At 42.8% G+C, this 25,061-nt stretch overlaps 1 protein-coding gene across 2 annotated transcripts in view; it reads right to left on the bottom strand.

Annotated features, from left to right (window-relative positions):
- Window positions 1–6,611: 6,611 nt before the first annotated feature.
- Mbd2 (methyl-CpG binding domain protein 2) overlaps window positions 6,612–25,061 on the bottom strand; it is a 59,906-nt gene continuing 41,456 nt past the window's right edge. The window contains exons 4-7 of one of the 2 annotated variants that reach the window (XM_052742482.1): window positions 19,112–19,202; window positions 17,683–17,860; window positions 12,553–12,691; window positions 6,612–9,529 (exon numbers count right to left, since the gene is read on the bottom strand). In XM_052742482.1, the coding sequence (XP_052598442.1) occupies window positions 12,565–12,691; window positions 17,683–17,860; window positions 19,112–19,202 (396 nt within the window). In that variant the 3' untranslated portion in view covers window positions 6,612–9,529; window positions 12,553–12,564. Of the gene's footprint in view, window positions 9,530–12,552; window positions 12,692–17,682; window positions 17,861–19,111; window positions 19,203–25,061 lie in introns of those variants that run through there. The other variant, XR_008219242.1, reaches the window with a different exon arrangement.

The following is a 25,061-nucleotide window of genomic DNA, read 5'->3' as shown; positions in this document are numbered from 1 at the left end:
CATGATTAATCTCCGCCATCAGGGTAATTTCAAAGCCCTTTCTCTCTGACGAGAGCAGTGGATGTGTTACCCAATTCTAGCTAAAGAAGCGGGGATGGGCAAGGTGTTTCAGGACTTCAGTGCTGGCACAAAAAAATAGAAGCTGAAAGTATGAGTCAAGAGAGTAGACAACATAAAGAGCATATGAGAAAAGTCTGGTGACAAAACACGGCAGCATGGAGTGAAGGCCGGAAGAACTGGAGGCTAGCCCAGAAGTAGTGACACGCGCCTTTAATCCCAGCGCTCGGGAGGCAGAGGCAGGCAGATCTTTGTGAGTTCGAGGCCAGCCCGGTCTACAGAGTGAGTTCCGGGACAGCCAGGGCTACACAGAGAAAAAAAAAAAAAAAAAAGAAAAGAAAAGAAAGAAGGAAGGGAGAGAGAGAAGAAAAACTGGAGGCAGCCATGCAGATGACATCATCACTGTAGTCCAGGCAGGGGTTATAACAAGGCCCTGCATGTAAGCAGCAGCCGTGAACAGCTGTGGAGTCATGACAATTAGAAGCTTCCTGTGCTGGTTAGAGTTCAAAAAACTGAGCCTTAAACTCATGTGACAGTCAGCTCTTGTTTTCTTAAGAAAGCCCAAAGACATGCATTCGTGTGCCAGTTACATAACACACAGTATGCAAACTATTGTTAGGGTTGGAGCGAGGACTTCAAAGGTCATTGAGAGCACGGGCTCCTGCTGGCCTTTCATGCTTGTGTCTTGGTTTTGGTCACACGGAAAAGATGAGAAGTTTTTGTTTTTATTTGGGAATAGGAGCAAAGTTTAGTCTGGTGCATTTGAATTAAAGAGTACTAAGTAATCATGTTGTGTTTTTAAAATCCCTGAGTTTCATTACCCCCACTCATGTCCAGGCTGTTCATGTAGATCTCATTCCATTTCTCTGTCATTGGGCGATCCCTGTGTCTTTCTTGGGGTCCTGTTTTCCGGGTAGCCTCCCTGGTGATGTGAGTAGCAGACAATTCATCCTTGTTTCATGTCTAGTATCCTGCTATGAGTGAGTACATACCATGTTTGTCTTTCTGAGTCTGGGTTACCTCACTCAGGATGATTTTTTCTAGATCCATCCATTTGTCTGCAAACCTCATGACACCATTGTTTTTTTCTGCTGAGTAGTATTCCATTGTGTATATGTACCACATTTTGTTTATCCATTCTTCAGTTGAAGGGCATCTGGGTTGTTTCCATGTTCTGGCGAGGGTCGAGGGAAAGAGAGCTTGGGGGAGCGGGAGATCCCAGCTGGATCAACAACAGAGAGGGAGAACAAGGAATAGGAGACCATGGTAAATGAAGACCACATGAGAACAGGAAGAAGCAAAGTGCTAGAGAGGCCCACAGAAATCCACAAAGATACCCACACAACAGACTGCTGGCAATGGTCGAGAGACAGCCCGAACTGACCTACTCTGGTGATGGGATGGCCAAACACCCTAATTGTTGTGCTAGAAACCTCATCCAACTACTGAGGGATCTGGATGCAGAGATCCATGACTAGGCCCTGGGTGGATCTCTGGGAGTCCAATCAACGAGAATGAGGAGGGTTTATATGAGCGAGAATTGTTGAGACCAAGGTTGGATAAAGCACAGGGACAAATAGCCAAATGAATGGAAACACATGAACTATGAACCAATGGCTGAGGGGTCCACACTGGATCAGGCCCTCCGAATGGGTGAGACAGTTGATTGGCTTGATCTGTTTGGGAGGCATCCAGGCAGTGGGACCAGATCTTGTGCTCATTGCATGAGTTGGCTGTTTGAAACCTGGGGCCTATGCAGGATTGTTTGGCTTGGCCTGGGAGGAGGGTACTAGACCTACCTGGACTGAGTCTACCAGGTTGACCTCAGTCTGTGGGGAAGGCTTTACCCTGGAGGAGATGGGAATGGGGGGGGGGGGGCGTTGGGGGGAAGGTGAGGGGGACGGGAGGGGGGAGAACAAGGGAATCCGTGACTGATATGTAGAACTGAATTGTATTGCAAAATAAATTAAAATAAATTAAAAAAAAAAAAAATCCCTGAGTTGTTAAGTGTGTTTTTCTTCCCTAAATCTCTGAGATTCTGAGTCAGGGAAACTCTCCAAGTAGCTAGAATTATCATCCCTCTGCAAGACTGGCTGGTTTCCTCTTGTGTGTTGATTTTAAGAATATGGCAACAAATTATGAAGAGATTAATTTTCTAAGAAATCAAAGATTGTTACTGCTACAGTTTAATTATGAGTCCTCCCAAAATCTGTATATTAAACACTCGCTCATGAGCCCACAGGACTACTGACTGGGGCAGGCAGCACCTTTAGAAGCTGAGAGGAGGAAGCCAGGTCACTGGGGATGCCACCCTTGAAGGGGACCTCTGAACCCTGACTTCCCTTCCGTTTCCCAGACATTGTGAATGGGCAATCTCTTCACCACTTGTCCGCCACCGTACATACACGTCCCAGTGACAAGGGCCCAAAAGCTGAGACCTCCGGGACCAGGAAGGCAAGTCAATGCAAGCCCCTCCTGCTTGTAAACTGACTATCTCAGCTTCTGTCCCAATGGTGGGAAGCTGACACCTCACCCACCATGACACATTCACTGAGTGAATCTCCGGAGAGCTGCGTTTGTTTTTAACTCACTGAGTAATACCGTTTCTTTCGGGTGTTTGTGTCTCAGTGTTAGGTGACAAATCCATCCCCTTCTCACAGCAGGGACAAAACTCTAGTTTGTGCCATAAAGTCACATTTGCAGGGGTTTTTTTTTCCCCCTTATAGTCATGGCTGCAATATTGGTCCCTCATGATCAACACTACATTACGTCATTCTATAATTAGGGAAGACCGAGGAGGGAAAGAAGGGGGCTTTAAGAGATATGAGGCCAGCAAGTAAAAGTTTTAGCCAAACAAGACTAACGACCTGAATTCAACTCCCGGATCCCATTATGGAAGCAGAGAACCAATAATTAAAAGTTGTCCTCTGACCCCCTCACATATAACATGACGTGCACGCAGAAGCATAGGGACCTGCACACGCACACACACACACACACACATGCACACACACACGCACACACACACACACACATACACACACACACACACACACACAATTTGACTTTTTTTATTGAAAAATTGTTTTTCATACAATATATTCTGATCATGCTTTTCCCCTCCCCCAGCTCCTCCCAGCTCCTCCCTATCTCCTCATTCACCCAGCTCCCCATCTTTTCTCTCTCTCTCTCTCTCTCTTGGATTTTCGAGACAGGGTTTCTCTGTGTAGCTTGGCTGTCCTGGAACTCACTCTGTAGACCAGGCTGGCCTCAAACTCACAGAGATCCACCTGCCTCTGCCTCCCAAGTGCTGGGACTGAATCACCACCACACCCTTTCTCAAACAAACAAAAAACCCAAAGAGAAATAGGCACACATATAGACCCCCCCAAAAAAAAAAAACCTGAAACCAAAATATACAAGTAAAAGACCAAAAAACAAACTATGCCCAACCAAAGCAATTTGAGACACAAAGTATACAAAAATATCACTGAGTTCATTTTGTGTTTCTACTGCTGGGCATGGGGCCCCACCCTGAAGTGTGGCTAACATACTCAGGGATACTCTACTGAAGAAAACTAATTTTTTCTTTGCAAGTAGGTATCAATATTATAGAGAGCTTCTTGGTTAGGGGTGGGAGCCCACAAGTGTGCACGCATGCATACATGCACGCGCGCATACTTACACAAAAGAAAATTTGATTCTTTAAAGTGCAGCAATTCCCATTATCAACTGTACATTCTGCCATGTGGTAATTGTAGGGTTTCTCACAAGTTTCTAACGTCTCCATTTTCATACAACTAGTTGTTGGGACTGAGGTCTTTTTTTAAGTCACACTGTGCCTTACTATCACTTTGACAGCTCCCTAAATCATACACATACAACCCCAACTTCAAGTTCTCTCAGTAAAAGGAGTATACACCAAATCAATAAAAATCAACGTAACTCTCCTGAAAGCAATTCTAGCCCTTTAAAATCACCTGGGGCTTTTTTGTGTTTGGTTTTTAATTTACTTGGGTTTCACTTTGTTTTGTTTTGTTTGTTTAGAAGGAAGAAGTTGCTACCCTTCATAAAATAGTTTAGCATGTGTGGAACACGAGGTAAGCCTGAAGTACTCATCCCCTGAATTAAGGTAGAAATTAAGATACAAATGAGTTAGACTGTGTGACAGAGTGAAATCACTAGCCCAAACTTGATGGCTCCTAGAGCAACCCTTGATGCTCATTGTATTTTATTCCCTGTTGAGAATTCCACAGGACAGAAATGGCCTCAGAAGGACACACAATCATAAAAGTATTCATGTTATGGCAACACACTGGCAGCCTCCTTAACTCCAGAAACAAAAGGAAGCTCTCTGTGAGAGCAGTGGCCTTCAACCCTTTTAACATCCTCTCAAAATTAATGGCCTGTATCCCAAGCTTAGGTTTATTTACAACTTGTACACATGGACTACTCTGCTGATATATACATAGTAAAACACTTAAATATAGCAAATCCCCAAAAGATGAGAGGAAAAGAAATGTTGAGTCAAATACTCCTACTCTCAATGGATGAGTTAGCACATGGCCTACATGCATACCCACTTAAGTATGCTTTCATCAGGGCTTACGGTCCAATTACATCTTGCCATAGAACTCAGAGAACTGGTAAAACCTAAAAATACCCAGCAATAGTATCCTAAATCCCACATACAAATAATCCCCAACATTCTATGTTGGAAGAATTATGCTTAGGTAAGAAATCATCCTTGTAAAAGATTCATCAGCGAAGAGTCCTCTGTGAAAGCTTCAGCTAGTCACACACAGGAGCAGCAGAGTCCCTCTGCCTGGCATCAGCTTTCAGGTAATAGGCATTTAGTACCCACAATGTGTTGCTGTCTGTCACAGAAGAGCTGGAGGCCTGAGCAAGGACAATGTGGAGGGTGAATAGTTCTAGGAACAGACTGCTGTATTCAAATTCATTTCCTGCCCCATGCTAATTTCCATAAACCATCTATGTATCTGAGGCTTAGATTCCTTAACTCTTAAATGAGAATAAAAATAGACACCTGTTATACAGTTAAAAATTCAAAGATGGTGAAAATGTTAAGTTGTAAAAAGTTGTATAAATGTAAGAAGTAGTAAAACTTTTCCCATTTATCATCTCTTAAAAAACTAAACTAAAAGATAATTATTACAAAAGAGCATATGCCGGGCGGTGGTGGCACACGCCTTTAATCCCAGCACTCGGGAGGCAGAGCCAGGCGGATCTCTGTGAGTTCGAGGCCAGCCTGGGCTACAAAGTGAGTTCCAGGAAAGGCACAAAGCTACACAGAGAAACCCTGTCTCAAAAAACAAACAAACAAAAAAAACCAAAAGAGCATATATTCTGCACAAGTTAATTTTTCTTTCATGTCTCAGACCACCTGCATTCCAAGTCCCAACCCCGTAGCTCCTCTTGGCATACCCTGGTGTAACTGACAGATGTTCCCTCTGGTGGATACTAAAATGTACTGTGTATGGTATATATACATATACATGTATATGTATATATATATATGTATATATATATATATATATATATATATATATATATATATATACATATATATATATATCCAGCCATCCAGCCATCCAGCCATCCAGCCATCCCAGAGGTGAAAGTGAGCAAGACAGCTGGATGGAGGCTGGGAGGCAGGGGGCTCCTGAGGTCACAGCATCTTCTTCTGACTTCTAGAGGACCCAGGCAGTCCTTTGTATTCCCAGGCACAGCAGAATGACTGGGCAACTGCTTTAGTAGTGTTGAAGGGGTATAAGAGTTATGCTCTCAAAGTTCTGGAGCCCTGCAAAGTCTTTTGTGTCCAGGAACACAGAGCTGTCCTTCGTGGATTAAGTCATTGACAATGATTTACACAAATATTTTTTAAAGCTTCAAAATTTATTGCTATACATTTCCTCATAGCATTCACTATGGAAATAGTGCAAATATTTATTTTGAACTCTATAGCATTTGAAAGATCACAAAGCTTTTGATATCTTTTGCAATCATTTATGAAGATCTATATTAAACTTGTATTATTTTTAAAATTTAAATAATATAACATTCAAAGAGATTATATAATGCTTTCTAGAGGAAAAAAAATTTTCTGGAAGCCATTGGGCACTATCTTGATAAAACTTGTTTTCTAACTGCATGAGTCTTTATTCACTCACAAACTCATTCAACAAATACTTATTGACAAGCACATTCCAGGCATTAATCAAGGCCCTGGGGGGCTCTAAGATGGAAAGACACCAGCTCTGCTTTTACGTTGATTACAGGTCATTTCAGAGACAGACATGCAAAACACTTTTTACAATACAATAAAGTGCCTCCACAGAGGTATTTACAAAATACAGTGGGAACTTGGACAAGGGAAAGAGCATCTGCCTGGAGAAATGGGGGCGACAGCACGGACGAGGTAGCCATTGAGCTGACACTTACCCGTGACCAGAAACTTGCCATGTAGACCGGCAGGCGAGGGGAAGGGAACACACGGGTGTACAGACACCGAAGCCCAGCAGAATTCAAAGGAGCAAGTGAACAGCAATGGGGACAGTAGCAGGGTGAGGCTACAGCTACAAGATCAGTTAGAGTCTTTTGACCATTCTTCCTATTATTTTTTTCTTTTTTGAAACAGACTCGAGTGCTTGTCTGTTTACATGCAATCGACTAAGTGCTGGGAAGCCTTGCTCTCACAGAGCTTACATTCTATGAAAGAGACAAAGAACAACCAATCAAATACAGGTTTCAGAATTCCCTATAAAGAAACAGGGTACTGGAAATAAAGCTACAAGCACAGTCAGGGTTACCGACAAACGCCTCTTAAACACAACAGGATGACGGTGACAGCATTCTCCTGAGTGCACCCACTAAGTGGCAGGCACCTTCCCAAACGCCTTGCAAACACCATCTCCCGGAATCCTCACAACTCTATGAGGTAGGTATTGTTATTCCTGTTTCACTGAGGAGGAATAAACTCAAGGAGACTGAGGGCCCTGACAAGTCACACAAAGGCCAAGTCTAGGATAAGATGTGGGTAACTGCAAAATTCATGTTCTGACATTGGAACCTGCATTTAAAGGCAAGTGAGGAATTCAGAGCAGGGAAGGGGCATGATCACCTCTGCTTCTTTAGAGAACAGAGGAGGAAGAAGAAGGGACAGTGGAAGAAAGGAAGCTATTCAAAAGTCCAGAGGGAGGGAAGAGGGTTCCCATGAACTTAGTGGTTGTGGAAGGAAGGAGGTGAGGGGTGGGTGTGATTAACTCAGTACTTCTAACAGGACTGACAGATGCTACAAGCAAGGAAATGAGCAACATCCAGCATCATTCCTGCATTTCTGCCTTGTCCAACTGAAGTTGACTTTGAGCCAAGTTGAAGAATCCAAGATGATGGTGGGCTTGTGGCCATAAAATGGTGAATTTAATTTTGGACATGTCCTGTGGGTATACTGAGCACATCACAGCCTCATGTGATGGTCACCAAGATACCACTTTATAATGGCTTTTACACACCTTGTTTCTACCTGAGCAAAGTACACAAGGAAAAACTACTAAAGCTTTGTAGTCTGTACACTGTCAGTTTGCTTTCAAAAACCTGTTTAGAGAAGTTTGTACAGTGGGTTGGATTGTGTTGTAAAAAGAGTATCTGATCCCAAGACGAGGTTGCACGTGGAGTCGGGAGCTTGGGGTGGGAGGAGAACAGCTTCCGGAAAGCCATTCTAACCGTAGTCCCAGCTCTTTAAGAGATATCAAGGTTAACTCCAAGACACCTAGCCTGAGTCACTCTGATGGCCCCTAGCAGGGATCCTCTGGCTACAATCCTCCTGGAGCCTGCAAATCTGCCCATTCATCTACCAGCAGGGATGTTTCAAGAAAACTGGGGGCCTAAGGTGCAGACATAAAAATTTAATAAAATCAGAAATTCCGATAAGTATTGTTACAGTTTGGCAATAAAGTTCAAAAAGCAGAGCAGCCCAAACTCAGCTAGTCGTACAGCTTTGACAATCCTGCTGCTCCCTCCTTCCCTGGATGAAAAGCGTGCTGGAGGTCCTGGTAATTATTAGTGAAATTAATATGGTGGAATGGCTACCCACTACAGGTAAGGAAGGGCACAGGTGACATGGATGCAGAGATGGTCACAACCCTGACCACACTACTTCCTTCGGGTCTAATTTTATTTTGTTCTTTTTTTTTTTTTTTTGGTGCTGGGACCTGAATGTAGAGACTCATGTATGCTTAGCATGTGTGCTCATTTAAAATGAACATAAATACAGCACAGGTCCAGCACATAAATGCATCAACTGCCCCTATAAAGCAACATTATTTTGGCTCCATTTTTCATAATTTCCTTATAGCTACTCCCTCTTGTCTTTGGCTCAGATCAATTTATGTATGTTTTAATTTAAAAAACTCACTGAATATTTAATGCCAGTTTTAATAAATAAATATCAAGCTATTTCAGTGGTAATAAAGTTAGGCTTCTAATAGAAGAGAAAAATTAATACTTTGGTCAGATACTGATTAGTAAAGCATCACACTCTGGCTCATAAAACCACTTCTTAGAGGCTGCCTCACGGTGTAAAGGCTCTGAAGTGCTCTATAGACTTAGTAAGCTAGTGGATATTAGAAAGGGGAAATATCCCAGGCAGAGCAAGTGCAGCTTCAGGCAGCACCTACCTAGATAGGGGCCTTGTATACATACCTAAGTCATGTCACAGGGAAGGAAGAGGCTGACTTTTGTAGCACTATCCAAAGGACTACTCCCAGGCAAGAAGAGAAAACTGAATGGCAGAGACAATATGAAGCTTCTGGTGAGACAACCCCTATGAAGAGAAGTCTGCAGGCACACTGCAATACACCAGCTACTTCCCACCACCTCCATTTCCAAGCTAAGGCCCGGGGTCAAAGTTGAACGTGGATCAGAAATGGTATCCAAGGGCTATGACTGTGTGTGTTCTTTAACAGAAGAAGTTCCAATCAGTCTGTGAATATAATCATTTATTTGTCTTTACAGTGACGATGAAAGAATGTACAGGTATCTTCTTTCAATAAAGTATAAAAATCTGTTTATATACAGTGAAGTCATAATAATCTTTAGTGGGGAAACGTATTTGGTACTCTTGATCTGTTTATATTAAAACTGTGGGGGAAACAAATATCTCATGTAAGTGCTACATTTCCAGTAGATTGCACCTGGCATCAGAAGCTCCACTTCATTTTAAGGGTCCTGCTTGATATTATAAAAGACTAATTTTAAGTCCTAGGACTCAAAATAAACATCATTTGGAATAATAGATATATACATCAAAAATACATCTAGAAAGGCATTGGTTAGTGCTAGTAAAAAGCTCTATGTGCTCAGGTACACTTTTTTCTTACAGGCGAAACCCGGTGGAAATGTTTTAATTCCATTTCTAGCAATTTGCTCTTGGGGAAGGTCAGTCGAAAGTTACCTGTGAAGACAGAAGAACAATGACTTCTCAGATGAAAGGTCAGTAAGACTCACTAAGAATCCCATCTTCACAGTCCTGGGAGAACACTGAGCTCCAGGACTGGATGGGGATGGCTGAACACCATAAGTCACTGGATCCTTTAAACTCTGGTATGCCATTCTGACGACTTTTAATACCCAGTTTACTGTCAAAGAATCATATATATTATTGTTTATACAATATTTCTGGTCTACAATTAGCTAAAACAGCATAAAAAGGAAACTCATGGGGCATATAAATAAAATATTCTAACAGACAACAGCCAAACCCAATCCTATTTTTGAGACAATTCTACATAATAATGGTTTCTTGTACTTCACAGCATCTGCAGATGCGCTTGAGGCTTCTCCTGATTACCAGAGTGAGACGTCACTGTGCAATTGAAACTGAACAACTGGTGTCTAATACAGTTCATTCTCGGCTGCATGGTTCAACACATTCGTTTCTGTCACTATTTCCTTTTCGTAATCATTCCTAAAATGCTTGATAGCCTGGGTACTTATATGTAAGTGTCAAATTTATGTCATATAGAAGATCTTGGCACATTTCTTAACTAAATAAATAACCTAAATAAACAAATGTGCATCATTCTTGCATATACAGAATATTAGAAAGAGCACGAACATGAGGAGGCTAGCGTGCCAAGGAAACCGAATCTTAGAAGACTCCATCTGTTACGAGCCACGTGAAGCTGGCCAGCCCCACCCGTTACCCACCTATAAGCTAGAGCCCAACCTCTTCTACACATAAGGATAAACATCTAATCAGGCTGTGTAATCATGCTTCAGGACTTTACATGCATATAGGCTAAACCAGTAGATTATGTGAATGTAATTTTAATGCTTAAGAATATTCTAAGTTTTCTACAAGCTACAAGTCTAATGGCCTGGTCTAACAATGCCTTCTTGAGGTCAGACTATAATATGCATAAGTCTATGCTTATTGAACATATAAAAATAATGGTCATTTTTTAAAAGAATTATTAAAATTCAATCATTTTCAACAGTTAGTTTGTTACTAGTGAGATGCACACTGTGCAAGACTGTGAGCAGGGGCAAGCTCCTGTCCATGGAGGGTGCCTTAACACCTGCTTGCTAAGGTGAGCCCTCTGAGTGCTGCCTGCAGAGCAACCCAGAAGGCAACCACCAAGGAAGCAAAGGTCTCGGTAAGTCTTAGCTGCCAGGCTCCTGATGCCCATGCTGACGTCAGGAGTAAACTCCGGAAGAGAAGAAAACAAAACAAACCAGAACCAGACTGACAGGAGAGAAGTGCCATCCCAGATTACATCTTGACACGATGGCACCGAATACTGCATGCGAACAACAGCAATGCAGACCCCCTCCCTGGCTCCTTAGACACAGTGGCTAGGACTTCAGACCACAGGAACATGCTCCAGACTTCTCTCTGGGAGATTTAACACATACTGAATGAGCTCATCAGATTCCTACAGTGCAACCTTTCAGCTTGGAAAACAAAGTGCAAAACGGCCACACAGTGTCTTCCTTCCTATCCTCAATGAGTAAATAAAAGGTTTAAACTAGGACTGAACCAGGTCCCCAGTCAGGAAATAGAATACAGAGAACTGAACTGCACTGAACTGGATCTGAACTACATGCAGGTCAGGAAATTCCGGGACCGGATGTTTGCTCTCCCCAGCCATGTCAACAGCAGACGTCACAGTTACTACTTGGTTGCACTGTCATCACGGGCACTATTAAAGTACGGAGAAGCACTCAAGGGAAGGGAAGGCATCCGACAATTAAAGCCACCTTCTCTCACCTCCCTCCCTGAGCTCTGCTCCTCGAGCAAACATGACTCCCAGTCAGCAACTCCAGTGGAAACCCAGTTCTTCCCTCCACTGCCTCAAGCTCGCTTCCGATCAGCCACCAGTCAGGCTGATTCTACCACCAGACATGTCTCAGATCTACCCTTTCCTGCTCACCTCTCCCATCACCTTCAGAAAGTCACCACTGTCCCTTACTAGACTACCATAGCAACATCTCAACGGGTCTCCCTGCCTCTCAGCTTTCTCTACTCCAAGCCAAATAAGCAAATGATCACACCTTCTCCAAGAAGTCCTGCACCATGACTCCCGAGCCTTCCAGATTAAGCCTGCTGCCCACACACTTCGCCTGCTCCCTAAGGAACAGGCACTCTACAGTCCAATCTCTCATCTTTTCTCTGAAGAAACCAACCTTCTCTCTGTTAACCCTTCTAACAAGCCACTTTCTACCCGTGCTCCGCTTGACTCAATTCTGCTCGTCTTTCAGGACCAAGGTAAACGTTCCTTCCTCAGAACAGCTTTGCTGACCCTTTGCAACATGCTCTGCTCTGCTGTCTCTCCCTTGGAGATTCCGTTTCAGAGGGAACAAGTCATTGGCATAGGGGTGGCAGAAATTAAAACAGATCTTGCCAAAACACAACACAGAGGCTGGGAAGCAAGATGACACATCAAAGCCACAGAGTAGGAGTACTCAGCAAAACAGCACACACACATAAACGGAGCCCACACTTGTATCTTAAGGTAAATTCACGTTAGACTTGTCAATGTTCTTCCTGCTCCGTGTCGAATGTGCGGTATGGAGAATCTACTAACGGGGAGGATTTTGCTTATCTTACTGCTATAGTTCTAAGGAGGGCGTGGCATCCCTCAGAAGGCGAATGGGGGCCAGCCATTCCTCTGAACCCAAGAGTCCGTTTCCCTTTCCTCTGCTTTCTCTCAGGACATCATAGACATTTTTTCACCATTGATTAAAACCATATGAAGCAGGCCAAAGATGCCTTCTAGGTGTCTACTGTGGCAAGAATGTCCTCACAGAATGAGGACAGATACAATAACTTACTGGTCCTTAAGTCCAGAGGGAGGCATGGGAAGGACCCACGAGGGGAACAATGACATTCCTGAGTATTGAGTACACAAAGGGACACCAACACAAAAGCGAACACCTTCCCTCTGCCTGTCTCTGCGTCTGGTGTTTGCTTACCTGATCATATTCTTAAGCGTCATCTCCACTGTCCATATCAATGTCTATCTCCTCCGTGTCAGCAGTCCGGGACAGGATGTCCGCCATCAGTGCTTCTTCCAATTTCTTGCGTACTTGTTGGACTCGCTCTTCCTGTTTCCTTTTCAAAATCAGAAGGAAATGAAACTGAAAATTTGGTAAGTAATAAAAATGAAACTACCCTGAGTGCCCGCCATCACTTGGAAAAGCACGCTTCCTAAGACTACCCAAGTGCTGGTTCTATACACACAAACCAACACTGCAAATTCCACCAGGGAAAAAAAAAATCAAAAGAACAGCTAGCTTCTCAAGGGTGGTTCTCTCTCATCTCAGGAGATTCTGGAGGAAGAGATGAACTTCAGCAGCCTTTTCCTCGACTTCACAGATTTCAAGAGTGTGAAGACTTGGAGCTGTCGACAACTTAAAAACGTAAAGCTATGAGGGGAGAGGACATGGGAAAGGAAGGAGGACAACTGTAGGTGAAGCATCACGGACATGCTAGAGGCACAGAAGGCTGGGCTCGCTCCGACATCCTATGGCTGAGTCAGGAGAGCGCAGGCCTGGGAAGCCAGCTTCACACGGAAGAGCCAGGACCACTGAAGGCCATGACTGCGGACACAGACCAAAGAGCATCTCTCCTCCTGAGATGAGCCTAGAAGGCCAAGACCGTTATCATGAACTTCTCTAGCTTGGTGACTTCAAGGTGACCTCAAAAGTGACAATAGTTCCACATCATAAAGAAGGCCCTAAACCGGTGGTGGCGCACGCCTTTAATCCCAGCACTCAGGAGGCAGAGGCAGGAGGATCTCTGTGAGTTCAAGGCCAACCTGGGCTACAGAGTGAGATCCAGGAAAGGCGCAAAGCTACACAGAGAAACCCTGCCTCGAAAAACCAAAAAAAAAAAAAAAAAAAGAAGGCCCTAAACTATTAGATGACCAACAAAACCCAGGATAGGGGGGCTACTAGAGGGGTTGGGGATTTAGCTCAGTGGTAGAGTGCTTGCCTAGCAAGCGCAAGGCCCTGGGTTTGGTCCTCAGCTGGAAAAAAAAAAAAAAAGACAAAATAACAACAAAAAAAAGAGGCTACTAAAATGTTCTGTAGCGCTATGGAGTCGGGACAGTGAGAGCAGCTCTCCGAGGAAGGAGGAACGGACATCCAGGAGCAAACAAGGAGGCCAGAGTGAGAAACAGCGAGAGCAAGGAAGAGGTGAGTGGGCTGGCTCCACACTGTGTGAGAAGACGAGGGATGGTCAGATGGACGGACGGACGGACGGACGGCCGCAGAAGAGGTGCAGAAGCTACTGACGTTTCCTTCCGTAAGGCAGACGGAGGGCAGCAGTGCACACACCCGGATGGCGGACAGGAAAGGAACATGTCTGGAGGACCATCAGATCCCTGGGGGGTTAGCCAGCTGTGGAGTCCCCTTTGTTCTCAAACCCAGGGCTGAAGGACACCACATCCAAGGTAAGGAAGGTAACATGCACCTTTCAGTCATGAAATCGCTTTCCATTTCTTTATTAAGAGAATTGGCACAAAGGATTACTAAGAGCAGCCTTCCAGTTCCTGAGTGAAGTTTCCAACCGGGCAGGCAGGCAGGAGGAAGGCAGTATAGGGTCAAGCTGACCTTTAGAGTTCCTTCACATTAGATGAAACTGGAGGGCAACAGGTGCTCGTGTGATGGAGCAGGGTCCAGAAGAAGACATTCGTTTATTTCTTACAGTTTGTCTCCTCCCTGGCCCAGTGACTGAAACCTTCTGCCAAGTGACATCTCAGTCACATTGGCAGTCTCCCCCCTAAAGACAGAGCAGGTGAGGTACAGACACCAGAATGACCCACCAAGGAAGGCAGGGGTGGGGCCCGCTGCATCTGTGAGAAGTCTCCTGAGCTCTAATGTATGTCACCAAGTTTCTTTGACTTTGAACATGATTTCCTGCCTTTATGCAGCAAACGTGCTTGCTGTAGGGGCAGGCAGATTCTATGATGCTCTCCAAGAGCCCCCCACAACCCACATATGTATACTGCTTGGGTAACTTCTCCCAGGAGGGTGGGTGACAATTGTGGATATGGTGAGATATCACTCTATAGTCGATTACTAATCTCAGACTCATTAATTAATCACAGGAAAGCTGAATCTAGTGAACCTAACCCAAGAAGAAGTGTCCTGAAAGAAAACTGTGCAGGCACACAGAGAAGCAAGCAGTGGAGAACCGCAGGGCACCTGTAAGGTACAGAGCAGCCCTTGTTCAGCAGTCAACAACTGAACAGGGTCTCAGCCCTGCAGCACACGCTGAACTTCATGTAAGTGTCTGAACTTAAAAGACTCCCATGCTCCCGAAGGGAAGATGGTCCAGACCGCACTGACCTCGGCCTAGTGGGGCTGAGCAGAGCCCAGGCTGTCCAATCACAGAACTGTGAGCTTGTAAATGACGTAAGCTTTGATTCAAGAGAATGTTACTAAGTATCAGAAAACAATTACCCCATGACTAAAAATATTACCAGGGATGCTGAGGAGATACACTTAATGCTGAGATTTTTAGCCAGTGCTCAGGCAGAAAGCACACACTCTACAGCTAGAACAGCAGAGAGGATCCGCAGGCCCCTGTGAATGAGTGAGATCGTCAGTTGGAAGCTTTGCAGAGGCAATGCTGGCTGCAGTTAGAGGAAGAGCAGCCATTCTTCTTCGGAAGCTGTGCCAATTCAACAAGGAAAGCTGCTTAAGAATTCCTGTTACACCAGCTACGTCAAGTGATTGTCACACACATAAGCCAAACCCCAACATGGTTTTAAGACCTCTGCTATAAAAAGGTCTAGTTTTGAAGCCATCAGCATTCCCAGAACCCCAGTCCAAACCCTTAACAACTTGGTGAAAATCCTGTTCATGCTCGCTGTGTTTATACCAAGGAGGAAAAAAACCTTGTGTCCCACATAATTATCTTCCTCAAGGTCACATGATCCATAGAACAGCTTCATCTCTTGCTTTGATTTTTATATTTTGTTTTTTAAAATTCTTCAAAAATAAAGTTGATTGCAAATTTTAGGAAACCAAAGCACATGAATACAACCTTGAACTGTTTTCTATCTTTTCAAGAGATTACTTTAAAGCCCAAGAATGGTTTTCCAATTATAAACCTAGCTAGACTCACACACTTAGGAACATTTCCATATCAATCTTTTATAGATTTAGATGGAAACAAATACAAACAGAAAACTATTTTAAATTGGATGATTCCAAACTGCCATCTGCTGGTTTTGTCTAGGAATGATAGTCCAGGAAAACTGACAAATTCAAATAGAAACAGTGAAGAACACATATATACTGCAATGTTTCTAAAAAAAAAAATGCAATATACTGAGGCATTATTATCATCACTGCAAAGTTATGGTACCAAAGTTCAAAAGTCCCAGAAAGTAATTTCCTTGTGATCTCACTATTCACCATATTACTTCTCTGAAATAATAGTTTGCTTATACTTCAGGGTGCTGCCAATCCAAACCAGATTTTCCTTTTTCTGTTGTTGATAAACACCTGCTTTGTGGCCCAGCCTTAGAAAGAATGAAAGCTATTTACAGATGTAACTATATCTTCTTGTATTCCTGACTCTGTTTACCTCCTTGCTCTGTCTTGCTCATTTGCTCCCCATCTAGCTCTACTGTATGAGTATGTGTGTACATGTATGTGCATGTGAGGATGCTTGGGGGGGGGTGAGTGCATATTTATGTGTGTGTGCATGTATGGTGTGTGTCTCTGGAACAATTTAAATCTTTTCATGTAACAATAAAGCAGATATAAGTAAACCTCTACACTGAGCTTGAATGAAATAAATATACTCATGATAACAAAACTGAACTTTAAAATGCAGCTGAGCCTTACGGCAGCAAGGCTACCTACACCTCTTTAAAGAAAGGTTGGTTTGCAGACAAACCAATGCACAAAGATTCACAAAGCCATGGGGAACAAGGAAATGGTGGGGTTTGGGATTAGAATACATGCCTTGAATGCTAGAGTCCTGGGTTTCAATTTCGAGCACTCCAAGAGGCAACTCAAAACTAAAAAGAAACTGCATAAAAGGCCTGATGGATCAAAGGAGCTCATTAGAGCTGAACTCCAGAGGCACCAACTGTAAAACTGCTGCCCTGAGAACATGACTAATGTGCTGATGACATTCTTGTGATGGTCACTCTGATACAAAGCCTATTTTCAGGAATATTTTCCTTACAAAGATCTTTATCACTTTTCCATTCATTTCAGAAAAGCTCTGTGTCTTAGTCTGGGTTCTATTGTTGTGATGAAACATCATGACCAAAAGCAACCTGAGGATAAAAGGGTTTATTTATGTACTTTCATGTCACAGTTCATCACTGAAGGAAGTCAGGGCAGGAACTCAACAGGGCAGGAACCTGGAGGCAGGAGCTGCTGCAGAGGCCATGGAGGGGTGCTGCTTACTGGCCTGCTTCCCATGGCTTGCTCAGCCTGCTTTCTTCTAGAACCCAGGACCTCCAGCCCACGGGTGGCACCGCCCACAGTGAGCTGAGCCCTCTCACATCAGTCACTGCCCTACATGGTTGCCTATAGCTGATCTTAGAAAAGCATTTTCTGAATTGAGATTCCCTCCTTTCAGATGACTCTACCTTGTGTTAAGTTAGCATAAAGCTAGCCAACACACTCTGTAAAACCCAAACTATGATTTCTGATAGATTCATCACTTATAGATTGGGAATTTATTTTTTAATCTAAAAGGCAGGCTTGGAAACAAAAGAAATTTATTTTTTTTCTTTTCTTTTTTTTTTTTTTGGAGGATTTACACACACACAGAGATATCTTGGGTATGGGACTTAAGGCTGGACACAGAATTCACTTCCGCGTCACATACACTTTATACACCTAGTGTAAGGGTAATAACATCCATGGCACATGAAGCAAAGTTGTAGGGCATCAAACTGTTCATTTATGGTGTCATATCAAACCTCAAAAGGCTTCAGATGTTGAACTTAGTTTTAAGTTTTGAATACAGGATGATCAACTGTACTAGCTGTGACACTGAATGTAAGGCTTTTATAAAAAATTATCTACGGGCAAAACCAAGGTGTTTCAAGTCATGTTAAAATGCCTTACCTAATGTCTTCATCTGTGACAATGAAAGCTTTGCAGAGGGGTTGAGATGTGTTAAGCCAGACAGCAGGGTTCTTTTCCACAGCCGCAGAGACTTGCCCTGTGATTGGTGCAGAGCTTGTATGCAGAGCACTGGCCACGGCAGACAGAAGGGTCTCATCGTTACTACCCGGGCCGACTCCTGCAATGAGAACGCCACACTGCTGAAAGAGAAGCGCTCCTGGGCCAGTGGGCCTGCCCCTGCCTAAAACACCCAGTGTTCTCATGCTCACTTAGGATCACACAGGCAAACCTGAGCCACACCAAGCGACAAGGAACAATCCATAACCACTAATAGCTACTATGGACCAAAGGACCGACATCAAACAGTGACCTTCAAACAAAACTTCAACTTGAAAATACATTTCTTAAGGCCCTAAACTTTTGAAAAGTTATGTCCATTTTCTCAAGAAGGGCCAACTACTTAAATAATCTAAGATCCCTATAAGATCACCATGCTATGCTCAAGTATCCCTATTAACATAGCCTGGATCAATTTCTTCCTATAGCTTTTAATATCAATTTCTAGGAGTATCTCTATTCTTATCATCTTTATTCTGAAACTTCAGGGAATGTCAAGGCAAGCATGGCATATCCAAAACTTAATCATCTTTTTCAAAAGACCAAAAAAAAAAATTTAGATTCCTAGAATAAGTGCATACCCTCATGCTTGTACGGGCCTCTCGCCACAGCAAAATTTAAGTGAACTGATCAAAGTTCTGAACTTATTTAAAGCATAATTTCTAAGAAAATACAAGTAAGAGATAATGGCACAACTGTACATTTGGAAGATTTTTGAGAAATCTACGCTAAGTCAAGATTGAGGACTGAAATTCTAGTCCTTGAGAAATAATGCAAAACCCTTGAATGAGGCATAACCCTATTGGCCCCTGAGTCCTTACCCCAGAATCACAAGGCAATACCGTGGGCCAGAGTATGTATTCCTATTGTAACCCACACAGCAGAGATACAGGAGATCTCGGAGTTGTTCTGTTAGTGTAAGAAGATAAGAGAAAGAAAATGCTGGGGTGAGATGCTGCTACTTGGGAAGCAGGACACTTGGGAAACACTTGGTTCATCTGTAGTTAGTGCTAAAAGCAGCACACGGGTTAAAGGAGATGACAAGGCTGACCTGGAGCCAAACATTTCACACTGAAGAAAAAGAAACGCTAGGTGACATACAATACACCAGCAACCCTAGGACACGCTTGTCATGTATGTTTTCCCTCAGTTTATAACACAAGAAGCATGCCATCCAGCAAAGCACATGGTCCCCCAAAGCAAAGGCCTGCTGCTACAAGTCAACTGTAGATTGATGCACAGTACCTAATTACAGTGCCTGGCACACAGTAAGTACTTAATAAATATTTATTCAACTAAACTTAGATAGTACCTTGAAGGCCTTTGGGTAGCTCCATGGTTTTTATAATTTGTTCCGTTACATCCGACGCACTAAGTCCTTGCAGCCTCTTCTCCCAGAAAAGCTGTAAGGCAAAAATACCAGTTAGTAGACACACTCCCTGCTGCTGAACAATGCAATGTAAGTCATTTCTGTAGTTTCCTATGGTTTTCTGATTTTTTTTCCTTACAGCAAGCTAAATGAAACTCCAAACAAGAATTTTTCAACACATCCTAACTCCTTCAGATGAATTTACTCAAAAAGTGCTGTTCTGATTCTGCGTACTCAAATTGCTACAATATTACAGGCTGTTGTGGGTTATAAAGCTATATAAAATTGCTCATAAGGTATCCTCAAAATAATGTAATAATTTGAATTTTTAAAAATTCATTTAGCACAAAATGCCAATGTTAAAATTTATCAGAGATAGAAAACAAACAATAATATCCAATATCTTTGTGGAAACATGATTTTTTCTAAGACATTTATATGGTTAGCCTTTCAGTACAATTTAGGGGAGTAAATACTATACTTATTATTGATAGAAATTTTTGCAAAACATCTTCATACCAGTCATGAATCGCTTTCTCCCTGTTGCACAGGTCCCTGGGTCACTTGACCACCCAGTGGTCCCAGATTACTGTTCTGGTGTTAGTGAGCACCAAAGGCGCTCCCTGCCCCAGGGAGCTACTGGGGTAGACAATGTCTTTTCAAACACAACAGTACACTTTTACTCTACAGACTGTTCGGATTTTACTCTTATGTCTCACTGAATGTGTCCATCCGTGCAGCATATTCTCTGAGTTCCTAACACACACTATGCATGTCTTGTGGATGCATAATCAACAATGGTCCTTATCCTGCTTCTTTTTAAACCCCCATCATATTTACTGCAGACATGGAAAAAAACAAGGAATTCTATAGGACTCTCTTCCTTCCTTGGCCATGTTTTACTTCTTCAAACGCTTTAATTCCATTTTACAGAAACGGAAGCAATGGCTATGACACAGGATTACTGTGGAGAGTAAATAAGGTAATATACGTCAAGTACCTATCATACAGCAATCATAAAACTTACTATATTTACTTTGAGCACCATCTGGCTACTTTGGGGGCTTTGGGGAGCTTAATATGTAAAGTCATCAGATAAGCACCCATCAGACAAATGAGAAGATATAGCAATATAAATCTCATTATGGCAGAATAATATTATGTTGTGTTTATAATAACCTCAAAACGGGCACCAAGAGTAACCTCCAACAAAGTGCCTTATAGACCTTTTGTATAGTTATATAGTTACGGGTCTTACATCTTTCTACAAGTAATATTCTCAGTAGAAATAGAAAATGTAGCCAATTAAGCAGTCAGTCAATACTAGGAAGATGTGAAAGTATGATGATTATCATAACCGTCCCGAGAAATCCTTTCTGCATTCTATTTACTCCTTGGTATGAAAATGTTATCTTTGTTTGGAATACCACAGCTATTATTTTTAATAAGTAAAGGAAATAAAATCCAGTTAAATTTCTCATTAATATATGCAGAATTTAGAGCTGGGAAGACAACTGTCAGTCAAGTGTTTGTCTTGAAATAATGAGGACCTGAGTCCCATCTCCAGAATCCAAGTGAAAATTCCAAGCATGGTGGCACAGGACTGTAATGCCAGCACTGGAGAGGGAGAGGCAGATCCCTGGGGCTTGCTGTCAAGCCAGCCAGCTCAGCCCAATTGGTGAGACAGGCCATTAAGAGAATCTGTCTCAAAGGGGGTGGATGGCATTCATGAGGATAACAGTGGAGGTTGTCCCCTGGCGCACACATACACACATATAAACACACACATAAAAATATATGTGTAGATCCCAAAGATATGTACGTGTGTGTTACATACGTATGTACATACACACAGTTATCCTACTGTTTTGCCAGTTCATATTCACTGGTCAACTCACTACAGAAAACTGCCTATGTACTAGACATGTGCAAACTTTTTGAAATTATTCTCTAAACACTAAACTATAATAACAATTTACTCAGCATTCACATCACATTAGCTGTTAGAAGTAACTTAGGTACAAGCTAAAGGATAGAGGAAATGTGCAAGGCTAATGTGCTGGCATTACACCATCTTACATGGTATAACACGGCCATGGACACAGAAGACTTGAGCAGCTTATGGACCTGGATGTTAGTAGATGGTCCTAGAACCAATCTCATGAGGAAGAAATGACTCGACAACTTAATTTGTAAAAATAAAACAAGAGTACCAAAAACTAAAAGTATGGAGATTATGGGTGGTTATGATTGTCAATATTTTATACCTAAAATTCTAGTTCCAGATACCAAAAGATATACCAAAACTTACTACGTTTTATTTTGAACTTTTTATCAATCAGAGGGAAAATTATACAAAAAGTCAGAAGAAAATCAAGAAAAATATTGGATTAAAACATGGGTACATGGCTCTTGTTTTTACCACGTTATAATACTGCTGGAGCAGCTCCCCAAACTCTATGATCTATTTTCACTATCCTCAGTCAGTTTATAACTCACACTCCTTGGGGAGAGTGGGGAGGGGAAAAGTCTTCTTTTGCCTCAGTCAACCTTCCTAATGCTGCAACCCTTTAATACAGTTCAACAAGTTGTGGTGACCTCCAACCATAAAATTATTTTTGTTGGTACTTAATAACTGTAATTTTGCTACTGTTATTAATCATAATACAAATATCTGCTATGCAGGACATCTGATATGCGGCACACAATATGTGACACACATATGTGACCACAAAGGGGTCACAACCCACAGGTTGAGAACAGCTGGCCAAAATGTTTCTCAAGGTCGTCATGAAGTTCAGATGTTTACTAGGATTAGACGATGTTCATCTGGAGTTTTCCTCAGTCAATCCCTGTTCAACAATAGCAATACTGACATTGCAGGTCCTTCCAAATCTGTAAGGTGGCCTAGTTCCCTTTCTGGGCTGTGATAAAACACCCTGACAAAAGCAACTTGAAGAGAGAGATGATTTATTTAGCCTACAATTCCAAGTCACTGTCCTTCATGTCAGGGAGAGTCAAGGCAGAAACTTGAAGCATTAGTCACACCACAATGAAGAACACGGAGAGAATGACTGCATGCCCACCTCTAGGATTTAGCTTCCTTTCTCCACTCTTACTGTATTTCAGAACCCTGAAGCCAAAGGAATAGTACTGCCGACAGAGAGCTACATCACACATCAATGCACATCATCAAGGCAATCCTCTATAGATATGTGCACAAAAATGATCTAGACAACCAGACTTAGAAAACTCGTGGAGACTCTCTTCCCCAGTGATCCTAGACTGTTTCAAGTTAACAAAACTATCACAGGAGTCCCCATTTTACCATGGCTACCTAGACTCTCTCAGTACATTTTGTAAACACTACCATTGTCATCAATTCTAACATGAAAATCTGATTTTACCTGCCTAATTCAATGATTTTCTCAACTTAGTCTTGCTGCCTGCCCTGACACCAAATGATCAATAAATATAATACTTAAGAGAAACATTGATTTAATAATTGAATCAAGTCACAAAATCAATGCACTATCACCTTCAACCTTCAGTTATTAAGTACCTTTCTAATCCTTACCAACGAAATCGCTGAGTGCCTCTAAGATCTTCTTGTCATACTCCAGAATACTAAAAAAATCAGACAGCTCCCAAGTGAACATCACTTTCTATTGCCCATGGTCTCAGCAATGGCCTTTCAAATAAACCACCTGACTGTGGCAAAAATATCGGATGGGATTAAACATCACTTGTAAGCACTAAGCACCGAAAAGGTCAGCAATGGGCCATGCTGAAGAAGCATTCTGGTCACTACAAGGCCCCTGCCTCACTGCGCCTTCTTCTCTCGGATCTTGACTTAACACGGATATTAGGGCATTAGTCAGGCACAGCTGCCTGCACTTTATCTACCCTGGCTTCCCAAAGGGACAAACAGGATGGTGTGTCACAAAAGCCATTTCTTTCATGAGACCAGCCACCAAATATGTTTACTGAAAGTAAAACTAATCCCAAACACAACTGTAACATCTTTGCTTTTGAACTGCTAAAGTTTAACTTGGGCTTTGAAAGCTGTATTAGCTTGTCTTTAGAAGAACATCATGAAGATGAGGAAGAAACGGGAATCAAAACCACACACAATTCTGGAGCTCCAGAAACTGAGCTGCTAAAACATTTATCATTATACCCGTCCACCACCCTGAGAGCATTAACTCATACTCTGAACAGATTTACACTCTTTGAGAAAGTCAGATTCATGGGAAGCCGGTAAGTCCTGACTGGATGAGTACTGTTGGCATGAGCACGGCCATGTCAAAACCTCCAATACCTCAGATCCATAAGAATGCCAAGGGCAGGCTCGGGGAATGTCAAGGCCTTCCCCAGGGCAGGCTCGGGGAATGGAAAGGCCTTCCACTGGTCCTGGTACCAGTGTTGACAGTGTGTGCAGAAAGTATCAACCAGGGCTTCATCCTCTGAGATGATTGCAGCCTGAGACTGCTTCCCTACAGAGACCTCCCCACTACCAAGATTAACTCACCCATCTCCTCACTCAGATGTATATGATAAACACACTGAATTTCCGGCGGCTGGTAGGCTCCGTACGCTCCATCAGAGCATACCAACCCCCATCCCAGCTTTCCCATAAGTGTGTCTGTCTATTATGTCTTCATTCTTGGTTGCCATCAGGTCAATCCCAAAGCTGTGCAGGCTGCAGCACAGAAAGGGGTGGTTCACAGGGAAAGGATATCAGAGAATCAATCCCAGCTCAGTAAGTATTCTTTGAGCATCCATCCAATGCACAGTGTTTGGTAGGTACTGGGTGTTCATGTACTGGCTAAGGAGCTCTGTTTAGTGAAAATAAACAAAGCCAGGGAGACCACTGAGACTGTAATAATAGCAACACAACATTAATCTCATCATTAGAGAATGGGGGAAATGTACAGGCATGTTCTACAGGCAAACAGAAATGAAAAGCAATGCCTACCCAAAGAAGTAGCTTAAGCACTAACCATCATTCCTTAGTAGTTTTACACAGAGCAGCCAAAGCGGGTTATTTTAAATGTATGTCCCAAAGCCTGACTCTCAGAAACTCTGCTCTATAGGGCTGGGTTTCAGCAGTTAATTGTTGGGTTTGGTATTGTTGTTGTTTTCCTAAGAATCTTAGGTGATTCTGATGTGGGCATAAGAAGCCTAGTTTACGCTGTGGTGAGAGAATGGCAGCACCCACAGAGGGGTGGTGTACTGTCAACACCACAACTGCACCAACTCTGCCTGTGGATAGAAAGCTCGAATCAGCCTCTTCACCCCAGAGTCTAGAGGACAACAGTAGTCTCCTCCCATTTTATTTCACTGTAGGAAGATGTGTTAAAGTAGTCAAATGTTTACTGACTGTTTAGGTATAAAGAAAGGGCTCGCCCAAAGTTTAGCTGTGCAGCACAGCTACACTCAGTCACAGGACCTCAGGGGCACAGGGGCAACAGCAACAGGTGACAACCACCATTTAGAGACCCAGAAGTCCAGCCCTCTGGTAAATGCATTATTACAGGAATTTAGTCACCTTTTGCTGCACCGTTTATAGATAAGAACGTGAGGCTTCTAGGGCCTGGACAAGGAGTAAGCAATTCATCTAGAATTACACCCAGGTCAGGAAATCTAAGTAGACCTGCTCCAGACAACAAGACCAGGAAGAGCACTCAGTGTCTGCCCTCCACTGGACCACACAGCCTTGGATTCCTCAATGTGACTTCCAAGATGGATGACAGATTTATACCTGTTAAGAAAGCTAATGAGTTAATCTGAAACCACTTAAAGTACAGGATCCACTTAAGGAACCTCCAGGCAAACACTCTGCAAGTCATGTCTGATGTCTGCCTTCTCTTTATGCAGAATAAAGAGGCCA

Source organism: Peromyscus californicus, unplaced genomic scaffold (assembly GCF_007827085.1).
Source record: "Peromyscus californicus insignis strain IS unplaced genomic scaffold, ASM782708v3 Scaffold_17__1_contigs__length_78620276, whole genome shotgun sequence".
Taxonomy (NCBI): Eukaryota; Metazoa; Chordata; class Mammalia; order Rodentia; family Cricetidae; genus Peromyscus; species Peromyscus californicus.
Note: the sequence above shows the minus strand (reverse complement) of the source record. Positions and strands in the feature narration are given on the sequence as shown.